The sequence below is a fragment of the Talpa europaea genome (genome assembly GCF_964194135.1).
Source record: "Talpa europaea genome assembly, chromosome: 7".
Classification (NCBI taxonomy): domain Eukaryota; kingdom Metazoa; phylum Chordata; class Mammalia; order Eulipotyphla; family Talpidae; genus Talpa; species Talpa europaea.
In genome coordinates, this window is record NC_140074.1 from 123,186,250 (window position 1) to 123,207,922 (window position 21,673).

At 43.8% G+C, this 21,673-nt stretch overlaps 2 protein-coding genes across 3 annotated transcripts in view; one reads left to right on the top strand and one right to left on the bottom strand.

Moving 5' to 3' along the window:
* The window catches only part of NSF (N-ethylmaleimide sensitive factor, vesicle fusing ATPase), a gene marked incomplete at its 5' end in the record, with an annotated part of 136,043 nt that extends 135,027 nt beyond the window's left edge, over window positions 1-1,016 (bottom strand). Inside the window, 3 exon segments of the mRNA XM_084238538.1 lie at window positions 801-875; window positions 877-980; window positions 983-1,016. Coding sequence (XP_084094664.1) covers window positions 801-875; window positions 877-980; window positions 983-1,016 — 213 coding nt within the window.
* A 9,913-nt stretch (window positions 1,017-10,929) lies between these two features.
* On the top strand, window positions 10,930-20,855 carry LOC311174582 (ADP-ribosylation factor 2; the record flags this gene model as incomplete). Of its 2 annotated transcripts, XM_084239115.1 has the most annotated exons (4): window positions 10,930-11,077; window positions 16,366-16,476; window positions 18,720-18,844; window positions 20,694-20,855. In XM_084239115.1, 4 exons carry the CDS (start codon window positions 10,930-10,932, stop codon window positions 20,853-20,855), a joined length of 546 nt encoding a protein of 181 aa, XP_084095241.1. The 2 variants fall into 2 exon arrangements, with proteins under 2 accessions (XP_084095241.1, XP_084095242.1); XM_084239116.1 differs by lacking the exon at window positions 16,366-16,476.
* Between the last annotated feature and the right edge of the window lie 818 nt (window positions 20,856-21,673).

The following is a 21,673-nucleotide window of genomic DNA, read 5'->3' on the forward strand; positions in this document are numbered from 1 at the left end:
TGGCCAGTGTAATCTCTGGGCAGGATCCATGCCTCACAGGGCTTTTTGCTCAAGGCACACTGCAATACAGCACAGAACCAGCCCTATCTCCCCTCACCAAACCCATCCTATAGGGCGATCCTACAGGCTAAAGGAGGAAGTAAAATTTAAAACCCTAAAAACTACAACATATCCTGCTGCATTCGTAGCGACTGTCATTCAAAAAGGCAAAATGCGACACCCCAAATTCGTGCCCGCTCCGACAGTGACAGGTCCCCCAGATGGCCGGGGTTTGACACTAAAAGTCCTTTGCACCCCCTCTTCCTTTCTCCAGACCTTTCATGTGAAGAACCACAAATGGGTTCCTAATGATCCTTCCCACCTCCCTCGCTCCACTGCAGCAGACGACACCCCGCAGTTATCCCAGCGGCTGCCCCTAGCGAGCCCCGCCGAAGGGGTGCGGAGAACCCCCCAGAGCCCCGTCAGACCCGGCTGGGATGGCCAGAGCTGAGGCTGCCTTGAGGGGCGCAGGGATCAGGTCCCAAGGGCTGATTTGGGAGAATTAGGGGGTACTCAGGAGACCCGAGATGCGAAGGGGTCACCTCTCCTCCGGCTTCCCAAGGGGGGGATGGACTTTCCAAGGAGGGCTAATCCCCTGCCACCGCTCCCCCTTCTCCCCTCCAGCCTCTCTTGACTTGCCGCCCCATCAAACACCCCAATTACACAGACTCACTCCCCCGCCCCTGGGGTGGTCTGGACCTCCGAGTGCCCGCGAGCCCGGCGCCCCCGCCGCGAGCCCGGGCGCCCTGGCCGGCACTCACCCGGCCCGCCATCTTCGCGGACACGTCCGGCTCGGCGGCTGCAGCTCCGCGCTCAGCACAGCCCGCCCCCGCCGCGCGCGCGCCCGCCGCCCGCCCTCGCGCAGGCGCGCAGCCGCCGTGGGGCCGCGCGCGCGCCCGGCCGCGACCCCGGCGCCTCCGCCCCGCAGGGCGCGCGCGTGCCCGCGGGCCGCCGGGAGGGCGGGGCGGCGGCGCCATTTTGGGGGGAGCGGCCGGCGCGGCGGAGGCTGTGGCTGCTTGCAGAGCGGCCGTCTCCGCCAGCGACGGTCTCAGGGGTGCTTTTGCAAGGGTTACAGCTACTTTGTAGGAAGGTCTTTCATGCGTTGAATGGCTCGGCCCCTACCTGTCTCCTTGTCTGCTGCTGTGTGCCTTTTAAAGGCCTTTTAGCTATGTGTGTCAGCCCCCCAGAAATGGGATCTTGTAGGAAGAGCACCCCGTGTCGTCCAGGCCTTCCTGCTAGAACATGGGTAACCAGCACCTGGCTCCAGGTTCAAGATCTGCGTGAAGTCGGGCTTTTCTCTTGTAGGTGGACTTGTTTTCCCAGTTCCTGGAAATGATCAACGTTGGCGTTTATGATGATCTATGTATCACTTGGAGAACTCGTTTTTACAAATTTAAAAGTGAATTATGAGTATTTTATATCTGTATATTAACTTTCACGTTCCTCTTTAGAAAGGTAATTGTATTTTTAACCACCTTTGTCATCCCCCAGTGGTTTCGCTTTAGACAGTATTTTATATAGTGGTAATTGGGAGTACAATCTACCCTTAATTTGTTTGGCCTTTTAAAAACCTGCGTATTTGCTATCTACCATAAGATTTCCTCACTGGAATCTCTGAATAGATAGTAGTAGTAATACTAATAACAAGAGCAGGAACAGAACGCTGTATAAAGATTCTGCCAAATGCTTTTATTGCCCCTCCTTATATTTCTCTTCATGTTTACACAGACAGTAAGAAGTGGTAGGACTTAATTTTCTTTTCTCACAGTTAACTAAAAAACATTTTTTTTTTCCAATAGGAGGAAAGAAAGGATGAGAGGAGTTGGATATGCTTAGCGATTTAAAACAGAGAACTAATAAAAATCAATGACTGGAAATGGCCCTGGGGGATGGAGGCAAAATACAGGCCAGTTGTATAAACTGTCCTTCTGCACCTGACAGCCACAGTGCTTTGTGGGACAAACTGGTTTGGGTGAATCAGAGAGTTTATTAGGAAAGATAGGAAACAATTGAACCCTGACCTATTCATTTGCAAAAGCTATAAAAACATTTCAAATGGACTAGGAAGTAAGGAGGTCTGGGTTCTTTTCCTTGTTCCATCACTCAGCCACTCCCTGGCTATGTCCTTTCAACCCCCAGAGCCTCAGTTTCCTTATTTGTAATGTGTCAGGTACAATTAGATGAGCTTCATGGTTGGTTGGCTTACATTTTGATACTTTGATTGTGAATCTGTAAATCAAAGAGGTTTTATCCAAATAATTATATGATCCAAAAGATGACACTGACTCTCAGTCCAATGAGGTGACATTATTTTCAAGACCAGAGAAAAATGCAAAAGTATGTATCTATGCCCTTGTGCTGTTGTCTTGCTTAGCTAGATTGCACAGGAAAATGTCCTCAATTTCTCCACCCAGGAGGACTGCAGGTCTGTAGAGAGATTCCAGTGTGTCAGTTTATGAGCATATTATCCACACAATAAGCGTCCTATGTATCCTCTCACAAGTGGTTTAAATTCAATAAAATCGTGTGCACAGCCATGAAGGACCTACCAAAGAAATTGTAAGACAGCCATGAGCTCCTGTCTTTAAGTGTGCAGGATCCAGCTGGAGAGGAAGAGCAATGAGACATTGCTCCAGGTGGTGACGTGTCCTTGCCTCCCATCTGCGCGTTGCTGACACTCAAGGTCATAGAAGCAGAGTGGAGCTGACCTGCATTACCTTGCAGTGATATATGATAGACAACAAATATTTTTGCTACCCCAAATCCATACCCCACTTTTTGATCTTTGCTCTCCTAGTTTGTGTAGTGTTGGAAGCATTTTCAGACATGGTAACCTCCCTCCCCTGGCCCAGGAGGGAAGAGACTCAATCAGATGCTGTCTTTCCCAAACAATAAATCTTGACTATCCTGAGGATGAAATATAGTCAATGGAAATTGACCACAATGGTGACACACTCATTATGCAGACCCCTGGAGTTTACCAGGTTTGTAACTTTTGCAAAATTTTTGTCTTGATTTCTATGAGTTAGTCACTCTCTTTTCCTTCATTAAAAAAAAAAAGGGGGCCTCCTCGGTGACCCAGGCAGTTGAGCGCAGTGCAGTGAGGCTGTCTGCAGCCTCTGCAGTGCAGGTTCTATCCCGGCAGGCCGGCAGAGATACCCACATGGCATGGCAGACCTCTCTTGTCTTGCCCGCTGCTCCTCTTAGCAGTGTACTTCGGTCCTTATGTCAGTTCTGCTCTCCGCTCTGTCTCTCGTGAATTCTCTCACCCTCCCACACCTCTGGCCTGTACCCCGTTCTTGTATGCATGAATAAATAAATCTTAAAAAAAAAATAATAAACCCACAAAGAACCTCCCTCAGGTCTTCATTGTTCCCCCAGGTCTTCATTGTTCTCTGAAATTCTTTTATTATGCTCTCCTTTTACAGTGAGAAAATAGGTAAGCGCTAACAATGACTTAAATTTAACCTAAAACCTAAATGACTAACATCATGTTCTAAGGATTCGATACCTGAAAGGTGGGGAGAGAAGATGATGATGCTGAAATAGAAGGGAGGGCGCAAATGGGAAGGGCTTGCCAAGTCCAGTTCTTGCTGAACACAGCCTAGTATGATAGTTAATTTTATGTGTCAGTGTGGCTAATTTATGGTACCCAGATAGTTGGTCAAGCATTTTGGATGTTTCCATGGGGACATTTTTGGATTCAGTTTACACTTAAATCCATGGGCTCTGAGTAGAGCAGATTACTCTCCATAATGTTGGTGGGCCTCATCTAAAGCAGTTGAAAGCCTGAACTGAAGTTGGGTTGATCTCCCCAGAGAATTGGGTTGATCTCCCCAGGGCAAGAGGCAATTCTCCAGCAGACTGCCTTTGCACTTGAACTGCAACTCTTTCCTGAATCTCCGGTTTGCCAGCCCCACAGCATCAGATTTTTTAACCCTTCAAACCTCCAAAAGTGCAACTCAGTTTTTTCAAATAAATTTATATAGTTAATTAAAATAACTAAATGTATACATTTATATATACAATATATAATATATAATACGTATTTAAATATATATACACAATTAAGTTTTGCTATGTAAAAGCCTGGAATGATTTCTTTATAGCTCACCGGAAACTCCTTTTACATAGAGAAACTTAGTATTATCTCTTGTTTCCCCACTAGGTGATCATTATTTATAAGTGGAGGCCTGATTGAAAGACTTGAAGACTACATAGACAGAATTTTATGTTAAAATTCCTTCTCATTAAACATCACTCATAAGTGCTCCATTGGCGTGGGACTAAGTAACTTTTGCTTACATAAACATTTGGTTGTAACAATTGTGGAATATACCTGGGGGAAAAATTAATTTCTTCTGTGTAGTATTTCATTTACATAGTGCTAAACTACATAGATGTGAACTGATTCACTGTCATCCAACAAAATAATGCACCTTTTTGATGATTTCCACAATAATCAAGGGAACGTTCCCTTTAGTTTGTGGAAACTGGAGGGTTAAACAAATGGTGCTGGGAACAAAGTTTTTAGTAACTTTAAGGGGTACAGTATTGTGCAGAGAGCTCACCCCATTGTAAATGTCAGAGGGCATCCTCCAGGGGGGTGTGTGTGTGTGACAAGGACCTGCACTGATCCTTTTGCAGAAGATGTCATTGTAGATAAAGGTGGTCTACAGAATTCCTTTACCCTTCCCTCTACGCCACCGCCTCGCTTTTTAAATGTTCCCTCAGTCTTAGTAGCCTCATATATTATCTTCCCAGAAGATAATATGCAATTGAAGAGAATATAATGGGAGGCAAGAAATGCCTAACCCAGGAAACACATCTCAAATGGCAAAATTCCAGAGACTGACAGCTCCGTGGCAGGGCTACATATGCATAGCAATCCTATTCTCGCCCCTCCAACATAACCCACAGGTCACCCATCCCCAGCCCAAGCTTGTTGGGAACTTCATTTTACAGTCCCATCTTAGCTTGTTTTAGGAAGATGGCATTGCCATCTGTTTGTTTTCTGTTAGAGAAATCTCTTCTCCAAAATGATGGATAAGGCTAGAGAGTGAAGCAAAATGGAGAATGGATATGGAATTTTCAAAGAAAGGAAGCCCAGCTGATGCAATGCAGTAGTTTAGCTGCAGTCAGGTTTTTTATTGTTGGATATTTTTTTTAATGAATATGTCTTTTCTCTTTAGAGGATCAAGGACAAACACCTTTAGTCACAAAAATCAATTCATCTGGAAAGTCTGAGTGGGCAGGAGAGATGACAGAATCCTCTCCGAAAGGAAGGAATGTTGCTATGGCAACCGAATGATCCTTTAGTGTAAGCCCCAATGCACTTGCTAGGCTGCAAAAGAACATTGTGGGTCCAGAGAACTGCCTGCAGCTCCTGGAAGAGGGATCATTCAGACACTGGCCTAATGAGCTTTTATGCATCTTGAGAAAAGGAAGTCATAGTCTCCTGGGAGGGACTGAATTTCTTACAACCACAAGACACTAGAGGCCCACAAACTACAGCTAACTGCGGAGGACTCTCTTGGCTACTTGTGATTTCTCTGGAGAGCAACTAGGAAAGAGGAAGGTTCTTCCTGAGGGTGAATCTACTGGAGGACTGTTTCTAAGGCAAGGACCACAGAGAGCAGGGTTTCCAAGAAAGGGAGAAAGCATCTCTTGAGTACACGTATGACCAGAACAGAGGACACATCTAGTGACAGTGGGGAGAAAGGTGGTCTTGGTATTCTGTGTGATATTTATACTCTCAAAACAAATGTTTTCATGTGAGAATGAGATGAGATTGTTAACAAAGTACCTAATTTATTCAGCAACTGAGCCAGCAGTTCCAAAGCAGTACTAACTACCACCGAGAGAACTGTAACTGTGACCAAGAACACTATGCACAAGTGTTTCAACCAATTTTAACATTTAATTGGGAGCTACTTTCAAACAAGACATTTTTCAAGATGAAATGATCTTTCTGCTTCTCTCAGAAGCACTTTATACTTCCCATGCTGTACAAACATTATATTGACAGGAAGTGTTTTCAATTAAGAAATACCCCCCACTCAATCAATTGTACCCTAAGCAGTTTGAGTTTATTGAGTTAACAGTTTGAACTGATAACTGAATTTCCCCTGAGCAGCTAACATTTCAATCAAACCCCCTTCCTGTTTTCAGTTTTGTATTTTTTGAGAAGCAAGTTGTTTGACATTATAAAATTAGTACAGTAAGTTAAAAATTATTTTAAAAAATCATAACCCTACCTCCTTAATACAGTCACTAGTAAGTTAGGTTCATTTTCTTCTAGACCACCTGTATATTCCATTGTTCTCTTTCTTTCCCTCTCTCTCTCCATATATTTATATATATAAATAGATGTATATATGGTTCTAATGGTTCTGATTCACTAACAATTGAGTGTCACGTAAGCAGGGACTTTGTTTTATTAATAGGCATGATCGGATCTAGGAGAAATAATGTATATTCTCAGGTTGTGAGCACTGGAGGAATAAAGTCCCTTTATAATCAACCCTACACTACTTCTGTAGGTATAAACAATAGTGTGGTACATAAAAATCTTATCTTTGCTACTTCACTTGTTCTTCCACCCACTTATGATGACTCCCTTCAAACTTTCGTAGCTGCTGGTAAGACAACTTTACATCTTTCCTTGAAAGTTAGCAGGAAAACATGAATAGATCATTTGTAGTAGATTAAATAAAAGCATGAGTAAATACTTAGAAAAATAAAATAAGTCATCATAGAAATGAAAATTAAACCAATGAAAAGTAAAAAAAAATATGTTATTAAATTAGCAAACAAAACACTAAAAACCCTTTTTTCTTAAAATAGCTTACCAATGATGAAGTTATAGTGGCTTTCATTTGGTTGGTGGGGATGTAAATTTGTGTAATCTATTGAAAAAACAATTGGGCAAAGTAATACATATCAAGAACATTAAATATCTTCATGTTTTGACCCAGTGATTCCACTTTTGGAATTTTTTCCTAAATAGGCAAGAATGCTGGAATGAAAAAAAAAATGCTCACTGCAACGTCACTCATACTAGAAAGATTTAAAAAAATCTAAATGTTGAACTACAGAAATTGATTAAATATATCGTGGTACCCCCATATGATAGATATTACACAGCCATCAAAAATGTTAAACAATGTGGAAAATACTCAGTGTTAACTGAAAAAAGTCAAAATCATATGTATTAATAATCTGAACTATGTAAAAATTTCATAGAAAAATGACTGGAAAGAAAAAAAACTGAAGTAACAGTGATTGCCTCTCCATAACAGTTTGATGATGGGAGATTTTCTTTTCTCCACCTCCTTTTTCTTCTCTTTCTGTTGATGACGGCCTTTTTTCTCATATATTTAAAAACTTGTATAAATTTCTATTGTTATAAAAAATAATGTTTGAAGAGTCATGTAGACACCTCTCGTATAATTTACATTTACTCTCGTATACAATCACTGTGACCAAGAAGTTATTTGGTTAAAAAGATGAAGCTATCAGACAGACCTACGCTTGAATCTATCTGACTACTTCATTTTTCTCTTTGTAAAACAGAAATGATAGTTTTTAACTCACTGGGTGATATGGCCATGCAGGTAAAGTCCTTGACATAAATTCTTGGCACAGATTATGCGTTCAGTTAGTTGATGTTAGTTTTTCTGGTTATCTCAGTTATGTACCACTTACCGGCTTTTTTTTTTTAAGCTATGCAAGCCGGCATGTAGGAGTTATTGAGAGCATTTTTCAGAAGTGAAAACCATGGTTTTTCCACACCTGAACAAAGGTGCAGGTGGTTCGCATTCTGCCCAACTGTTGAAAATCCTTTTTATTTAAAGATTTATTTATTTATGCATAAAGAACTGGGTCACAGGCCAGATGTGCGGGAGGGTGAGAGGCTTCACCAGAGACAGAGCGGAGAACAGAACAGGCAGACTGACTGAAATACACTGCTGAGGGGAGCATTGGGCGAGACAGGAGAGGTCTGCCGCGCCATGTGGGTAGCCCCCTGGCGGGGGCTGGAACTCGTGGCTGACAGCTCTGTCTTTAACCCCCCCGCCACCAGGGAGGCCCCCTGAACACCCTTTTGAGAGGCAGAGCTGCCGTCCAGCTTCAGCCTGAATAGGAAGTCTTCCTTATTCCTAATTTCGGTGTCTGTGGCTGAAACTTTCCCACACAGAACTCCACCCAAACTACTTTCTACTTTTAGCTCAACCCGGGCAAATTTCCTTAAATAGCACCGCGCCTTTGACCCCGCCCACAACCCCCCACCGGGTTGGTCCGAATTCTCCCGGGTTAGTTCAATCCTTGGGATTTTTCCTAGTTGATTGGCGGAGCAATGGGAAATCCTTTTACTTTTCTGATTGGTCGCGCGCGGCAGTGGGGCGGGGCACGTGGGCGTGTCTCGCCGGGACGCAGAAAGCTGTGATTGGATGATGAACCCGGCATTTGTAGAGCTTCGTGCCGTCGCCTAGGTCGCGAGGGGCGGGTCCCCTCCCCCACACTCATATTGTCCTTCACATTGGCCCGAATTGTCGTCACTCACGGAGCTTTGAGCTCATTGGTGCAAAAGCTCCAAGAGGCGGAAGGTGATTGGTTGGTTGCTGATCCCGCCCCGCGTCAGTCGCCATTTTGCAGTGGGGACCCGAAATCTAAAGGCAGCAGTGTCGGTTTCTCGGCTCCGCGCGGCGACAGGTGAGCGCAGTCGGCGGGGAAAGGGCAGCGGCGCTCGGGGCCTGTCTGGATTTCCGCGCCGATGGCGGGCGGGGAGCTGGAGAGCTGCGAGGGACCCGCGAAGAGGGCTTGGGCTCCCTGTCGCTCCTTCGCCCTCTGTGGGGTCGGGGCTGCGGGGATCTGAGAGGCTTGGCGGCCGCCGCGGGCCCTCGGTGCTCCCGCGGGCGCGCAGGTTGGGGGGAGCGCCCGGACCCCGGGATCAAGGGGCACTCGGGGGCCTCCCGGGGAGCCCGCGTGCCCCTGTTTCCTCGGTGCCCTGGAGGTCCGGTCGCTCTTCCCCCGAAGGGCAGCTGGTGTTGGAGGCAGGAGGTCTCGAGAGGGCCCGGGCGGGCGGCCTCTTCCCTAGAGGGTCTCCGCGGGGTCCGGGGCCCGGGCTGTGCGCAGGCGGAGGGAGGGGGAGGGGAGCAGGCCCCCGGCCCCAGGAGGCGACCTGTGTGCGCTTGGGGGAGGGATCGGGCACCAGCTTTCGCCTCAGAGGGCGTCTGAGCGGGAAGTACCTTCTTTCCCCCAGCAAGTTCCTACGGCCTTTCTCATCTCCGCTCTTTGTCTTTTTTCCCCTCGGAAACAAAGACCAGGAATTTCTAGTTTTGTCGCCTAGCGAGATTTCGAGGGCTGCAGTGTACCGGGTTTTTACAGACTCTCTGCCCGGGCCTTCTAGGAATGATTCAAGCTGTAGCTCCTTTATGTGCAGGATAAACGCGGCGCCCTTTCTCTGTCTGAGAAGGAAGCGGTGTGCTTGGACGTCATCCATGCTGTTTACCTACAGAGCTGGGGCCCCAGGAATTTGTGACTCTCCCTTCTGAGGTCACTGGGGTCCAGATGAATGGGAGCTTAGTGGTTCTGGTTGCATTTTCCTCCTGCTCTGCCCAGGAGTAAAGTTTTCCTTTGGTGAGTAGTTTAAAGGCAAATTGTAGTCCCTGGAACAAGGATATTTGTCTTTTTCTTTCTGAAGAATCTTTGTAGTTTTCCTGGAGTTTGATTAGCGGCCTAAAGTACTACTTCTATGTCTTTTATTCAAATGTCAAGCTCATGCTTCAGAAAGGCTAATCTGTTAAAAGACTGTAAATCTCTGCAAAGCTAATCTGTCTTTACATTGGTTCCCATTATAGACGCTCTAATACAACTCTACAGAGTGTGTATGAGATATTGAACATCTATGTTGTTAGAAGTCAAGAGTCATTAACCTTTTGCGGTTAATAACTGGGAGAAGAGCATAAGGAAAGCTTGACTGGTAATCATTTCATTGTATCTTTATTATGTATGTTTATATCTGTATGTAAACTATATTCAATAACATTTTTTTAAAGATTTACTTATGCATATAAGAACTGGGGTACAGGCCAGAGGTGCAGAGGATTCGCCAGAGACAGAGTGGGGAACACAATAGGCAGATTGGCTGAAATACACTAGAGGGGAGCAAGGGGGGAGTCAGGAGAGGTCTGTTGCACCATGTGGGTCACCTCCCTAGTGCAGTGGCTGAGGATAGCTTCAGAGTGCTGCGTCTTAACCCCTTGCGCCGCCAGGGAGACCCAAATAGAAATTTTTTTTAATTGGTTGGGAGTAAGGTGATGTTCAAAACTGGTGCTATGTACAGTATCTTCTCAATTCATTGCCTAGTTAATTTCTCTGTTAGCAGGGCTGTTTCCTAATGCTCTATTTCCTCTGAAATTTTTTTGGTTCTTTCTGGTTGTTTTTGTCTGCTAGCCAAAGGCAACTACTAAATTGCTAAGCAATATTGATACTTAACCTGTGTTAAGGACTTTGCTTCACATTATAAAATAAGCTGGTTCTCTGCTTCGTAAGTTCTCAATTCCAGAGAATTTAGCTGTTTGTTACGGCATTGCTTCCAGGCTTAGAGTGACTAAATCCTGCCCCCATAGTGGTCGCATAGAGAGTGTGCTTCTGTCCATCCCGCCTGGACGCTGCAGTGGAAAAGAGAATTTTCTGCCAAGGCACCACAAGGCTTAGTTGAATTTCCCTTTGAAAACAAGCCACACTATTCCTCATTGGTTAAAATGTTCTTAAAGTGTTTAAATTTTACTAGGAACCATGTCTAATAGAGATATCTATGTTGTTTATTTCTGCAAAGAACAATGACTTGACTGCCTTTGTTTTCATTCAGGTAACAATTCATTTACGATGGGGAACGTCTTTGAAAAACTGTTTAAAAGTCTATTTGGCAAAAAAGAGATGCGGATTCTTATGGTGGGTTTGGACGCAGCTGGAAAAACCACTATCTTGTATAAATTGAAGCTGGGAGAGATAGTGACGACCATCCCTACAATAGGTACGTTAAGACCTATAGTGAGACCTATAGTTTCGTGTGTCATATTTTTACATACTTCTTACATTATTGAATATTTCTCTTGTCTTCCCCAAGAACATAAATCTTTGGAGTCCAAAATCAGGTAACATGATTTCGCAACTATTCTTTGGCATCTTTAGCACACTGCTAGGTTGTAGGAGAGTCATATGAACCCATTTAGGTTGAGCAAATTTAACCCTATCTGTTTGGCAAAAAAGAAAAAGCTAGTAATGATGGAAACAGTGAGGGTGGCTATGCTCACCATTCCCCTCCTTTAGCATGTGTCCCTGCCTGAGTCCGGGAGCTGGGAATCTGCTGTTGCCTCCCAGGTCAGTCTCCATTCTGAGTGGAATCATCTCCCCACAGCAAGTATTCTCCTGGTGTTTAAAGATACAGCGTGATTACATTTTTTTCTTTTCACTTTGGTTCAAGCCAGAACTGGTGTCCAATTGAAAAATATGGTTTGTTCAATGCAAGGGGACAGTCTGACAGTGTAGTTATGTGAACCAACATAGGCTATTTAAGCATTTTGCAAAGGCAGTTTTGACAGAGCTTAATCTTTGTTTTGACAGAGCTTAATCTTTACCTTATGACCGGCCTCTGGATCCAAACTCCTGAGTGAGAAGGACTCCCCAGATGGCATGTGAATGTCAGTGGTGTTCTGAATGTTAGATTAGGCACAGGGACCAAATGACCAATTTCCAATGTGGGCAGGAGCTTCTGAGATTGCAACATTTGAAGAAACAGGAAACCAGATGGAGAAAATGTTCATACCCATAGTTTAAAAAATGTTATTATTCCGAAGTGAAAATAGTATAATTGCTTGGTTTTCTCCAATTGGAAAAATAATTTACGCCTCTGTGATTTCAGACATGCAGAAAAACATACAATTTTTTAAAAAACGTTCTATTAAGATTTTGGTGAGTGTCTGTGCATGCTGTTTTCCAGCTTATGCATTGGACAGTTTGTTTGGATCTCACTTATATCATTTCCTCTCTGTGGAATGCTTTCCTGCCTTCTTCCTTAGCTCCTCCCCCTTTATCTAGCTAATGCCAACTCATTCTTTTGTCCCTGTTTAAACATTTCTCAGGGACACTTTTCCTAACCACTTGGATTGGTTTCCCCTTGTTATTAGTTTCCATAGCAACCTGAACTTCTTAGTAACTCGGGGTACATTTGTCATTGCTTGCTCAGTCTCTCTCTTCCTCCCAACAGTGTAAATAAGACCAGGAATCTTGTCTGTCTCGTTCACGGCTAAGCCCAGTGAAATGCCTGACTCACATTAGATGCCCAGTAAATACTTGGTGAATGAACTGAATGCCGACCTTGTGGTAGAGTGTTAAACTAATGGGCCCTAGTGGATCGTACCCCTCACAGCCACACCCTTGGGCAGTCTTGTTTCATAGTGATGCTGAGCTTAGCCAGACTTGGCCAAGGGGGCATCAGCAAATGTAATTTGAATATGTGCTTGTGTCTTGGGGCTTGCCCTTCTGGCACATTGCCACAACCTTGTGATGAAGCTCAATGCTCCTCCAGGATAAAAAAGACCACCAGGAGAGAGAGAGGTCCAGCACAGCCCCCGAGGGACTTGATGGTTGAATGGAGCTACCAGAGGAAGCCTAGGCACCCCAGAGAATTGTGGGGGGGAAATCATTGTTCTAAGCCACTAAATTTTGGGCTTAAATAACAAGACCCATACAAATTGACGTTAAATTTTAATAACTGGATAGTATTCCATTTTGTGGCTGTATTTTAAACAATTTTCCATTGATGGATGATTAGAGTATTTGTAATGGTTATTATAAATGGTGCTAAACTAAGCATCCTTAACATTTTTATAAATGTCCCTACCTTTAATCCCTGGAGAAAGGGTTGCTATGTTAAAATTTGTGTGCATTTTAAAATGTGGGTACTCTTTTACTTGACTGTTCCCCAAAAAGGTTGTGTCACCAACTATAAAAAGTGTTCACTTCTCCAGGGAATTTGCCAATCTGACTTCAGATTTATTTTAAGTGAATATATTCGAGTGTTCATTGGCCATTTGTTTTTGTTCTCTGACTTGTTTTTAATATTGGTCAACTTTTTTTATGTTGGGATGTTTATCTGTCTCATTGATTTAAAGCAGATCAGCCTGGTCAGGAACACTTCTTGTCATGTGGTGGTTACATTTTCTAGTTTTTCTTTGAACCTTATTTTTTCTGTGTTTTTTCCATAAGGCAGTTTAAAGTTATGAGGTGGTCAAATTTACCTTCCCTTTTCCTCCCCCCCATTTATTACTTTAGGAAATATTTTTAGATTTTCCCCATTCTAAGATCATAAAAATATTCACCAATATTTTCTCCTGCTAATTTTATAGGTTATTTTCACTTAATTTTTAAAAAGTATTTTATTCGTTTAAAGTTTATTTTTCTATTATGAGTAAGCTAGGGACTTGGTTGTATTTTTCAAATTAGTAGACCAGAGCTGTCTAATAGAACTTGCTGTGATGACGGGAATGTTCTGTCTGTGCTATTTTGTGTAGTAGCCATTAGCCACAAGTGACTGTGGGACTCTTGAAATGTGGCTGGTGTGACTGAAGAGCTGAACTTATAACTGTCTTTAGCTCTTTTTTTTTTTTTAAACTGTCTTTTTAGCTTTAATTAAATATCCACATATGGTTTAGACACAGACAGGGTAGACTGATGTCCAGTGCCATCTACTGACAGTATTGTCCATGCTGATTTTATCATGAATAAATATCCCCAAGTACATGCCTCTTTTTCTGGACAACTCCCTACTGTATTCATTTGAATGCGATTATGTCAGGTATTACCAGGCTTTGATAAATTTTTTTTTTTTTTTTTTTTTTTTTTTTTTTGTGGGACCCTCGCCGGCAGCCGGGGAACAAACCGGCGCTGTAGAGGCTGCGGGCAGCCTTGCAGCCCAGCGCTCAACCACTGCACCACCAGGGGAGGCCCGATAATGTTTTTTAAAATAATTTATAATTCATTTTCAGAGATTTCCTGTTTATGCTTACTTATTTTTCCTCACTAAATTTAAGATCATTTTGCTAAGTTTCCTGCCTTCCCTCTGCTTCCCCATCACTTTCGAATTGGAGTGGCATTAGGTTTATACATTGTTTAGTAAGAATTGAGATTGTGGCAGTGTAATGAGTGGACCTTTCTAAAATAAGACATGACTAGAACTGAAATTTGGAAAGTGAGTAGGTCCAGACTGTGGCCTTGATTATAGTGTTGGTTGGGATTGGGGTGTGGGAAGCCAAGAAGTTTTTTTTTTTTAAATTATTATTATTTTAAATATTTCAATCAAGCATAAATGTATAGAGAAATGATATGACACATTATATAGTTTTGATAGCTTTGATTTTAAAATGGTGAGTGGATAATGAGATGAAGAATGGATGCAGGGAAATTAGTTAGGCTGTGTCATTAATTGAGCCTAAAAATAATGGCTTCTTAGGGTGACTAGTAGGTAGATAGGTTGAATTGAGATTTGGTCATGAGATTTCAGGGAGTTAGTGATTTGGAAATGTCAAGACACCTCCCAGGTTTCCAGCTTGCGAAATGAAGTCCGTGAGGCAATGTCTGGTAGAGAAATTGGTTAATGGAATGAAAATCTTAAGTTTTGGTACGTTGCTTTGGAACATCAAAGCAAAGATGGACTATGAGCCTGCAGTGCGGAAGAGATCTGGCTCAGGGTACTGTAAACTTGAGAGCACAAAGATGATTATGAAGCCCCAGGAACAGATGAAATGTGGGTGGGGGGTGGAAAGAGGAGACTGGATGGGACAAGAGAGAGTCATGGAAACTTTTACCACTTAATGATCATTAGCTGTGTCTGAGCTCGTCAAGGAGCTTGGGGAAGGTACAGCATAGAATAGAGGGGAAAAAAGGAAAATGAGCAGTAGTGTCAGGAATAACATCAAATTCCCAAAGAACTAAAGATCACGGCGGGGGTGTGTGTGGGGGGATTTCTTGGTGAGACCATCTGGATAACATGGTGAGGCAGAGCTAAGTTGCTCCTGGGTGAGAGGTGACAGTAGGCACAGTGAATGTAGCCAAAAGTCTTACAGAAGTTTGACTTTAAAAGGAAAAATAGAGGGTGGTAGCTGTGAGGCTGTGTCCTCAAGGAAGGTTTTTTGAAAGATGTCAAAGACCGGCATGCTGAGAAGAGAATATTGGAGATATTCAAGGTGATGGGGCGGGCAACAGTGAAAGGTCCCAGAGTGTGCGGAATTGGCATTAGAGAGTTGCTCCCTCTGTTCCAAGCAGGAGGGAGGAGAGTTTGGGTAAAGATGTAGGTAGGTAGATTTTTTTTTTTTTGAATGTCAAAACTGTAGTTCCTGATGGGAACCTCAATTTATTTATTTTTTAATTTATTTTATTTTATATAATTTTTACATCATTTTTCATTTTTACACAGTGTATGCATTTTCATTTTGGTTGTATTCCCCATACAATTCCCACCCCCCTTATTTTGACCCTAATCCCTCCTCTCCTCCTCATACCGCCCCCCCCCACCCCCGCCACACCCTGGCAGTGTGTCTCTGGTTTATAGTTGTTTATTGGTTTTGATTTTTTCTTTATTATAATTAGTCTTTTTCCTGGTCCCTTATTTAGGTTTTCTAGATTCCTGCTATGAGTGAGACCATCTGGTATTTTTCTTTTTCTTTCTGGCTTATTTCGCTGAGCATGATCCCTTCCAGGTCCATCCATGTTGCTGCAAATTGCATGAGTTTATCTTTTTGTTATTGCTGAGTAATATTCCATGGTGTATATGTACCACATCTTCTTGATCCAGTCATCTATTTTTGGGCATTTGGGTTGTTTCCAAAGCTTAGTTATTGTAAACAGTGCTGCTATAAACATAGGGGTGCAGGTGCTCTTTTGAATTAATGTTTCTGTGTCCTTTGGGTAAATTCCCAGGAGTGGAATTGCTGGATCACATGGAAGCTCTATCTTTATAGGTTGAGGGTAGGTAGATTTCTACACAGGTGGGATGTGGAAATCAGTGCTTCTCTTTGTTGTGAGCAACAGGGCTGAGGATATTCTGCTGAGAGAAAGAGAAAGGGGTGCAAGATGGAAGCTGGAGAGAGCAGAGAAGGTTTGAAACACCTGTGGTGATGAATGGGCGGGGGAACCATACAGTGTTTAGTAACTCACAAGCTGTGTTGCATATTAAAAGTACTATCCAAATGTTAGTTGAAATTATTTTGAATTGTTCAGCCAATGAAAGTCTTCATGAAAAATTTCTCCATCTTCCCAATTTAGGTTTCAATGTGGAGACAGTAGAATATAAAAATATCAGCTTCACAGTCTGGGATGTTGGTGGCCAGGACAAAATCAGACCTCTGTGGCGACATTATTTCCAGAACACCCAAGGTAAAGATTATCTGATCTATAGACTTGGAAATATATATATATTAAATGCTTTTATAGATGGATGCTAGAAGCAAAATTTCATTTTTTGGTTAAGAGTTATATGTGCCTTAGATGAAGTTTCAGTTTTTGAAGAATTTGAATTCACTTAAATATTTTAAACCTGTTGAGAATTGCAAAATCATCCCTCTGTAGAGAAGAGATGAGTAATCTTTTTGATAGTCCAAGTGTTCATTAATCTTGGATTGGCATTTGCCATACTGGCCAAACTATTGCAGTTCTTCATCTATAATAGAACTAGAAAATGTGGGTTTGAATCACACCTCTGCTGTGGAACCTTGGGAAAGTTAAGTAATTATTCTCTGTCTCAATTTCTTCATCTATAAAGTGGAGGTAATGCTGCCTTTATAGGCTAACTATAAATAATGCCTAATTCCCTAGTTGGAACCTGTATTGTCTCTGTTTTTCTGCCAACTTCCCAGTTCAGGCTGTTTTTTTACATTTACATTTTCTTCTTCATCAGTATGTTGTATATAAGAGACTCAATAGAACTTAGTTCTCTATTAAGATACTTAACAATGTGTAGGTTTCACTTGTATAGATTGAAATCAGAACTGTTTATGTGGCTTGTAGTTGATTATATCATCTCAGAGGTATAAAATGATTCATTACTTCACATGTGGAAAGATTTTTCTCTTTGACTGTAGGTTCATTTATTTTAATTTGTTGAAGGCCAATATATTTATCTAGTTAAAAATTCAAAAAGAAATAAGATTATATAGTAAAAACTTACTCTCATTTTACTGACACCTAACTACCCAGTTTCTCTCCCATGGAAAGCCACTTTTATTTCTTATCTATCTAGCCAGAGATATTTTGTGCATTTATAAGCAGCTATAGATACATATTTCTCCCTTTGAAAAACAATTCTAGTATACTTTTCATGTCTAAATTTACCCTTTTTCTCAATACAAAAGTATGGTCTGTCTGATGCTACTTGTTTTGCTTCCCAGATAAGGCTCAACATCCAAACAATAGAAATGGAACCTAATATTTATAAACCTTTATTTATATTAGGAATTGCAAAGGGATGATATCCCGGATCACAAAGGATATCTTCAAATTTCTGGATAACCTTGTTTATGTAGTTATGAGCAGAGTCCAGCATTGCTGGAAGCATATGGCTCTTCAGGGTAGGGTGGGGTGGAATATTTGGCATTTTTTTCTCTGCTGCCATCTACCATCTCAACCAAACATTCAGGAGCCGCCAGAGCTCCTATCTGCTGGAATGGCTGCTGGTCAGACAGCTGTTGGATGGATCTGGGAAGCATGGAGGGAAAGGAAAGAGAGTGGTTCACCCCCGTTTCCCTTCCTCGACATAGTTGTGAAACTCATTGTCAGAAGGAACTGAGGTCATCTGCTTACTCCAGCCACTGTGGCACTGGTGGGTCTCCCCAGGCCTCAGCCACCTTCGTGCCGGTACAGTGGCCGAGCCTTTCTTCGCCCATCTCTCCCCTCATGCTGCGGTGGCATGCTGAGAGGCTTCTGACCACCCCTACCCCCTGCCTAGAGTTGGGTCCAACTTTTCAGGTGATGGTCCTCACAGCTTCAGACACCTCACTTCAGACACCAGCTGCCAGTTGGGGAGTCCCAGACTACCCTCACTTCTGATTAGCAGCTACAAATTTGGCCGTATCCCTCACTTCCCTGGGTTGTGTAATTTGTTAGAAATAGAGCACTTTCCTGACCCAGGTGTCAGGAAAGTGCTCTATTTAAATCACTATCCTTTTGCTATAATATAGCAAAAGAATACAAATGAGCCAGCTAAAGGGAGAAATGTATAGAATGAGATCTGGGCTTCCATTGTCCCCTCTCCTGGGGGCCAGGAAGTGTTACCCTTCCGGCTCACGGGTGTGTGACTCATGCAGAGTATTGCCAAGCAGGGGAGCTGGTCTGAACAACGTTTGGTTTTTATCGGGACTTCCTTACATAGGCATGTGGTAGAAATGAGTGACTGAACACTAGCCTCGCCTTTCCCCTGTTGTTACTGTTAACCCAGTGAAGGGCTGTGAGACTTCTGGAAAAGATAGGTTAGTGGAGTATACAGCAGCCTTCCTAATTTGAGATTATATATCCTTCCATATAGATTGCTTTCAGTGAAACCACACCCAGAAAAGCTGTGAGGACATAACAACAGCCACTCTGTCTGGGCTCAGATTACTAACATGCTTGTGATTTCCTTTCAGGTCTGATTTTTGTGGTTGACAGTAATGACCGAGAGCGGGTCAACGAGGCCCGAGAAGAACTAACCAGAATGTTAGCAGAAGATGAGCTCAGAGATGCAGTTTTATTGGTTTTTGTAAATAAACAGGTATGCTATTGGCTCTCTCAGTCCTGGGACGGAAATTAACAGCCTGATTCCTCACTTAAAAATACAGATATTTAAATTAGATGTCTTCTTCCCTCTCTCTAGCCCTGCAGTACCCTCTCTCTCCACCTGCTTTATAATCTTGATTCACTCAACTACTATTGGTGGAACATTTATTGATACTCAGTTCACGTGTTGTTTTAGCCATTGCTGATAGAACCGTGCACAAGACAGGCTAACAGCCTTGTGTTAATAGACTTTCAGGCTAGTAGAGGAGAACCAGTCAGTAAGCTGCGTGTCTGGTAGGAGTGTTGTGGGGGGAAGTAGAACAGAGGAGGGGCGTGGTGGATGTGGGGTAGGGCCAGAGCACCTCTCTGACTACATGACATCTGAGCAGAGTCTTGACGGCCGTGGGAAAGGAGCCCCGCACTTCTGGGGACTGCCAGGCAGCCAGCGCAGCTGGCGCGGGGTTGGGGGGCGGGCAGTGAGGGGCGAGAGGAGCTCAGATCATACAGGGCCTGTCTCAGAGGAGCGAAACCGCAAAAGCAGAGTGAGCAAGGCCCACACGTGGAGCCACCTGCCTCAGCCCTCGGAGCTGAACTAAGCGGAAATACGAGTGCGCCCGAGATGAGCGCCATTCGTGTGACGGTTTCCTTCTACTTTCTCCCCCACGAGCACATTTCCTCACATAACTGAAATCATGCTGCTCTGACAGGGCTGCATCCTGTTGTGTCACTTCAGATTTATCAAAAACATGTTCTCTTGTCATGCAACTCTTGGTAATCGTGATTTTACGTGGTGACGGGTCATCATTCACACAAACATTGCCCTACTCTTTGGCTCGATGCCAGTCCAGAAGTTCACTAGTGAACACGACGGACTTTCAAAAAGGAAAATAACCAGCTTGTTCTTTTTGATGATAAAAACAGAACATGCTCGTGGTCTCAGTATGCCAGCAGTTCAGAATATCAAGTGAAATATTTCAACCCCACCCCTCAGGGTGAAACATTGTTAAATTTCTTTTCTCTCTTCCCAGAGATAGAACTGTCAATGCCTATTAAAGGCAGTTATCTGATTCTACTCATTTTCCAATCCTCGAGATCATATTCTGTGTTTGCTTTCACAACCAGCTTTTTGGCTCTGCACACCTTTGGTGCCCTTCCATGTCAGCACATCTAGACCTACCTTGTTCTTAAATACTCATTTCTTCCAATTAAGTTTGAGCTTATTCTGTCAGACATGGGTCTAGGCACTTGGGATACCGCAGAGAACCAGATAGTTAGGGATTCTGGCCCCTGCAGAATTTGCCTTCTAGTTAGGGGAGGTGGATAATAATAGACAGGCTCAGTGAGTAAATGGCGCCATATAGTAACAGGCAGTAGCGCTGCATTTAAGAGATGACTGAGCAGGACAATGAAGAGGGGCCGTGGGGCTCAGGTCACGAAGGCCTTGCCAACCATCCCAAGGCCCCTGGCTCTTCCCCTGAGAGCCTGAGATGTTGCGGGACTTGGCTCTCACTCACTGCTCGGCTGGGAATAGACTGGGGAGCAAGAGCAGAAACAGGAGACCAATTAGGAAGTTACTTCAGTAACCCAAGTGAGAAATGTGATGGCAACAGGGTCATTGTGGGGGCAGTGAGAAGTGGTCGGATCCTGAGACTGATGGTGGAGCCAGTAGGATTTCCTGATGTGGAATTGTGAGTGTTGAGAGAAAGGTTAAGTTGAAGGTCTGGGGGCTGAGTAACTAACTGGACGGCTGAGGTAACACTGGGTTGGGGCAGGTTTTGGGGTAGGGAATATTTCATTTTGTAAACACGGCATCATAAGCTGACTTTTGAATACTCTCTTTCAAGGATCTTCCCAATGCGATGAACGCAGCAGAGATAACAGACAAACTTGGCTTACATTCCCTCCGCCAGAGAAACTGGTACATTCAGGCTACTTGTGCCACCAGCGGAGACGGGCTCTACGAAGGCTTGGACTGGCTCTCCAACCAGCTCAAAAACCAGAAGTGATCGGAAGCTCCCCATTCCCTGTGCATCGTGGCAACTCAGCTGGCCTCTTCTGTGTGCATGTGTGCGTGTGAGGAGCCAAGTGTGGATGTGTGGCTGGGCGTGGGAGCAGCTTTCTCACACCGTGCCTTATACATGCTATAAGAAAACCGGTCTTACATTTAAGCAAAACCAGTGTTACATTTTAAACGCTACCTTCCATTTCAGTCACTTTGATGGTCAGTTTTGCAGTGGAGGGGGGAGTCCCGAAGGCTTACTGGTGCACAGCAGCCAGAGTGGTCTTCGAGGGGGAAGGAGATGGTTGGCACCTGGACTGAGTTCATTTGGGCAGTCCCGGACCTGACCTCTGTGTCCTTGGGGTCCAGTTAGACTTGGGTGTCCTTCTGTAAAAAGACAGGGACTGCCCTTCACTCCCGTTCACAGCCAGAGTTAACAACTGACTTTGAAAAGCAAGTGATCGCGAGAAAGAGGAGGTACTTGCTCGCCACTGATCTGGAGTTCAGATGGGAACTTTTCCCTTACGTTACATTCTAGCCTGGACTTCTTGGTTTAACGTGCTTTATTTAAAGGAATCAGTGATCTTTTTCCAAGAGAGTGTAATGACTCCGTAACACTAGATAGCCAGTCCTTCCCTAACAGTACTTCCTCCCCTTACTTGTCTCTTACTTGCCAAATGGAGACCACTGGGGGTAGTGACCTGTGTGGGGCCCTACCTGGGCCCTCTCCGTCAGATGAAGGGTCAGGTGAGGTGACGTCACATGCGTGTCCTCGCACCACCATCTCGGAGTTCAGGCTCCCGAGACTGCTGCTCCCACTTCTCT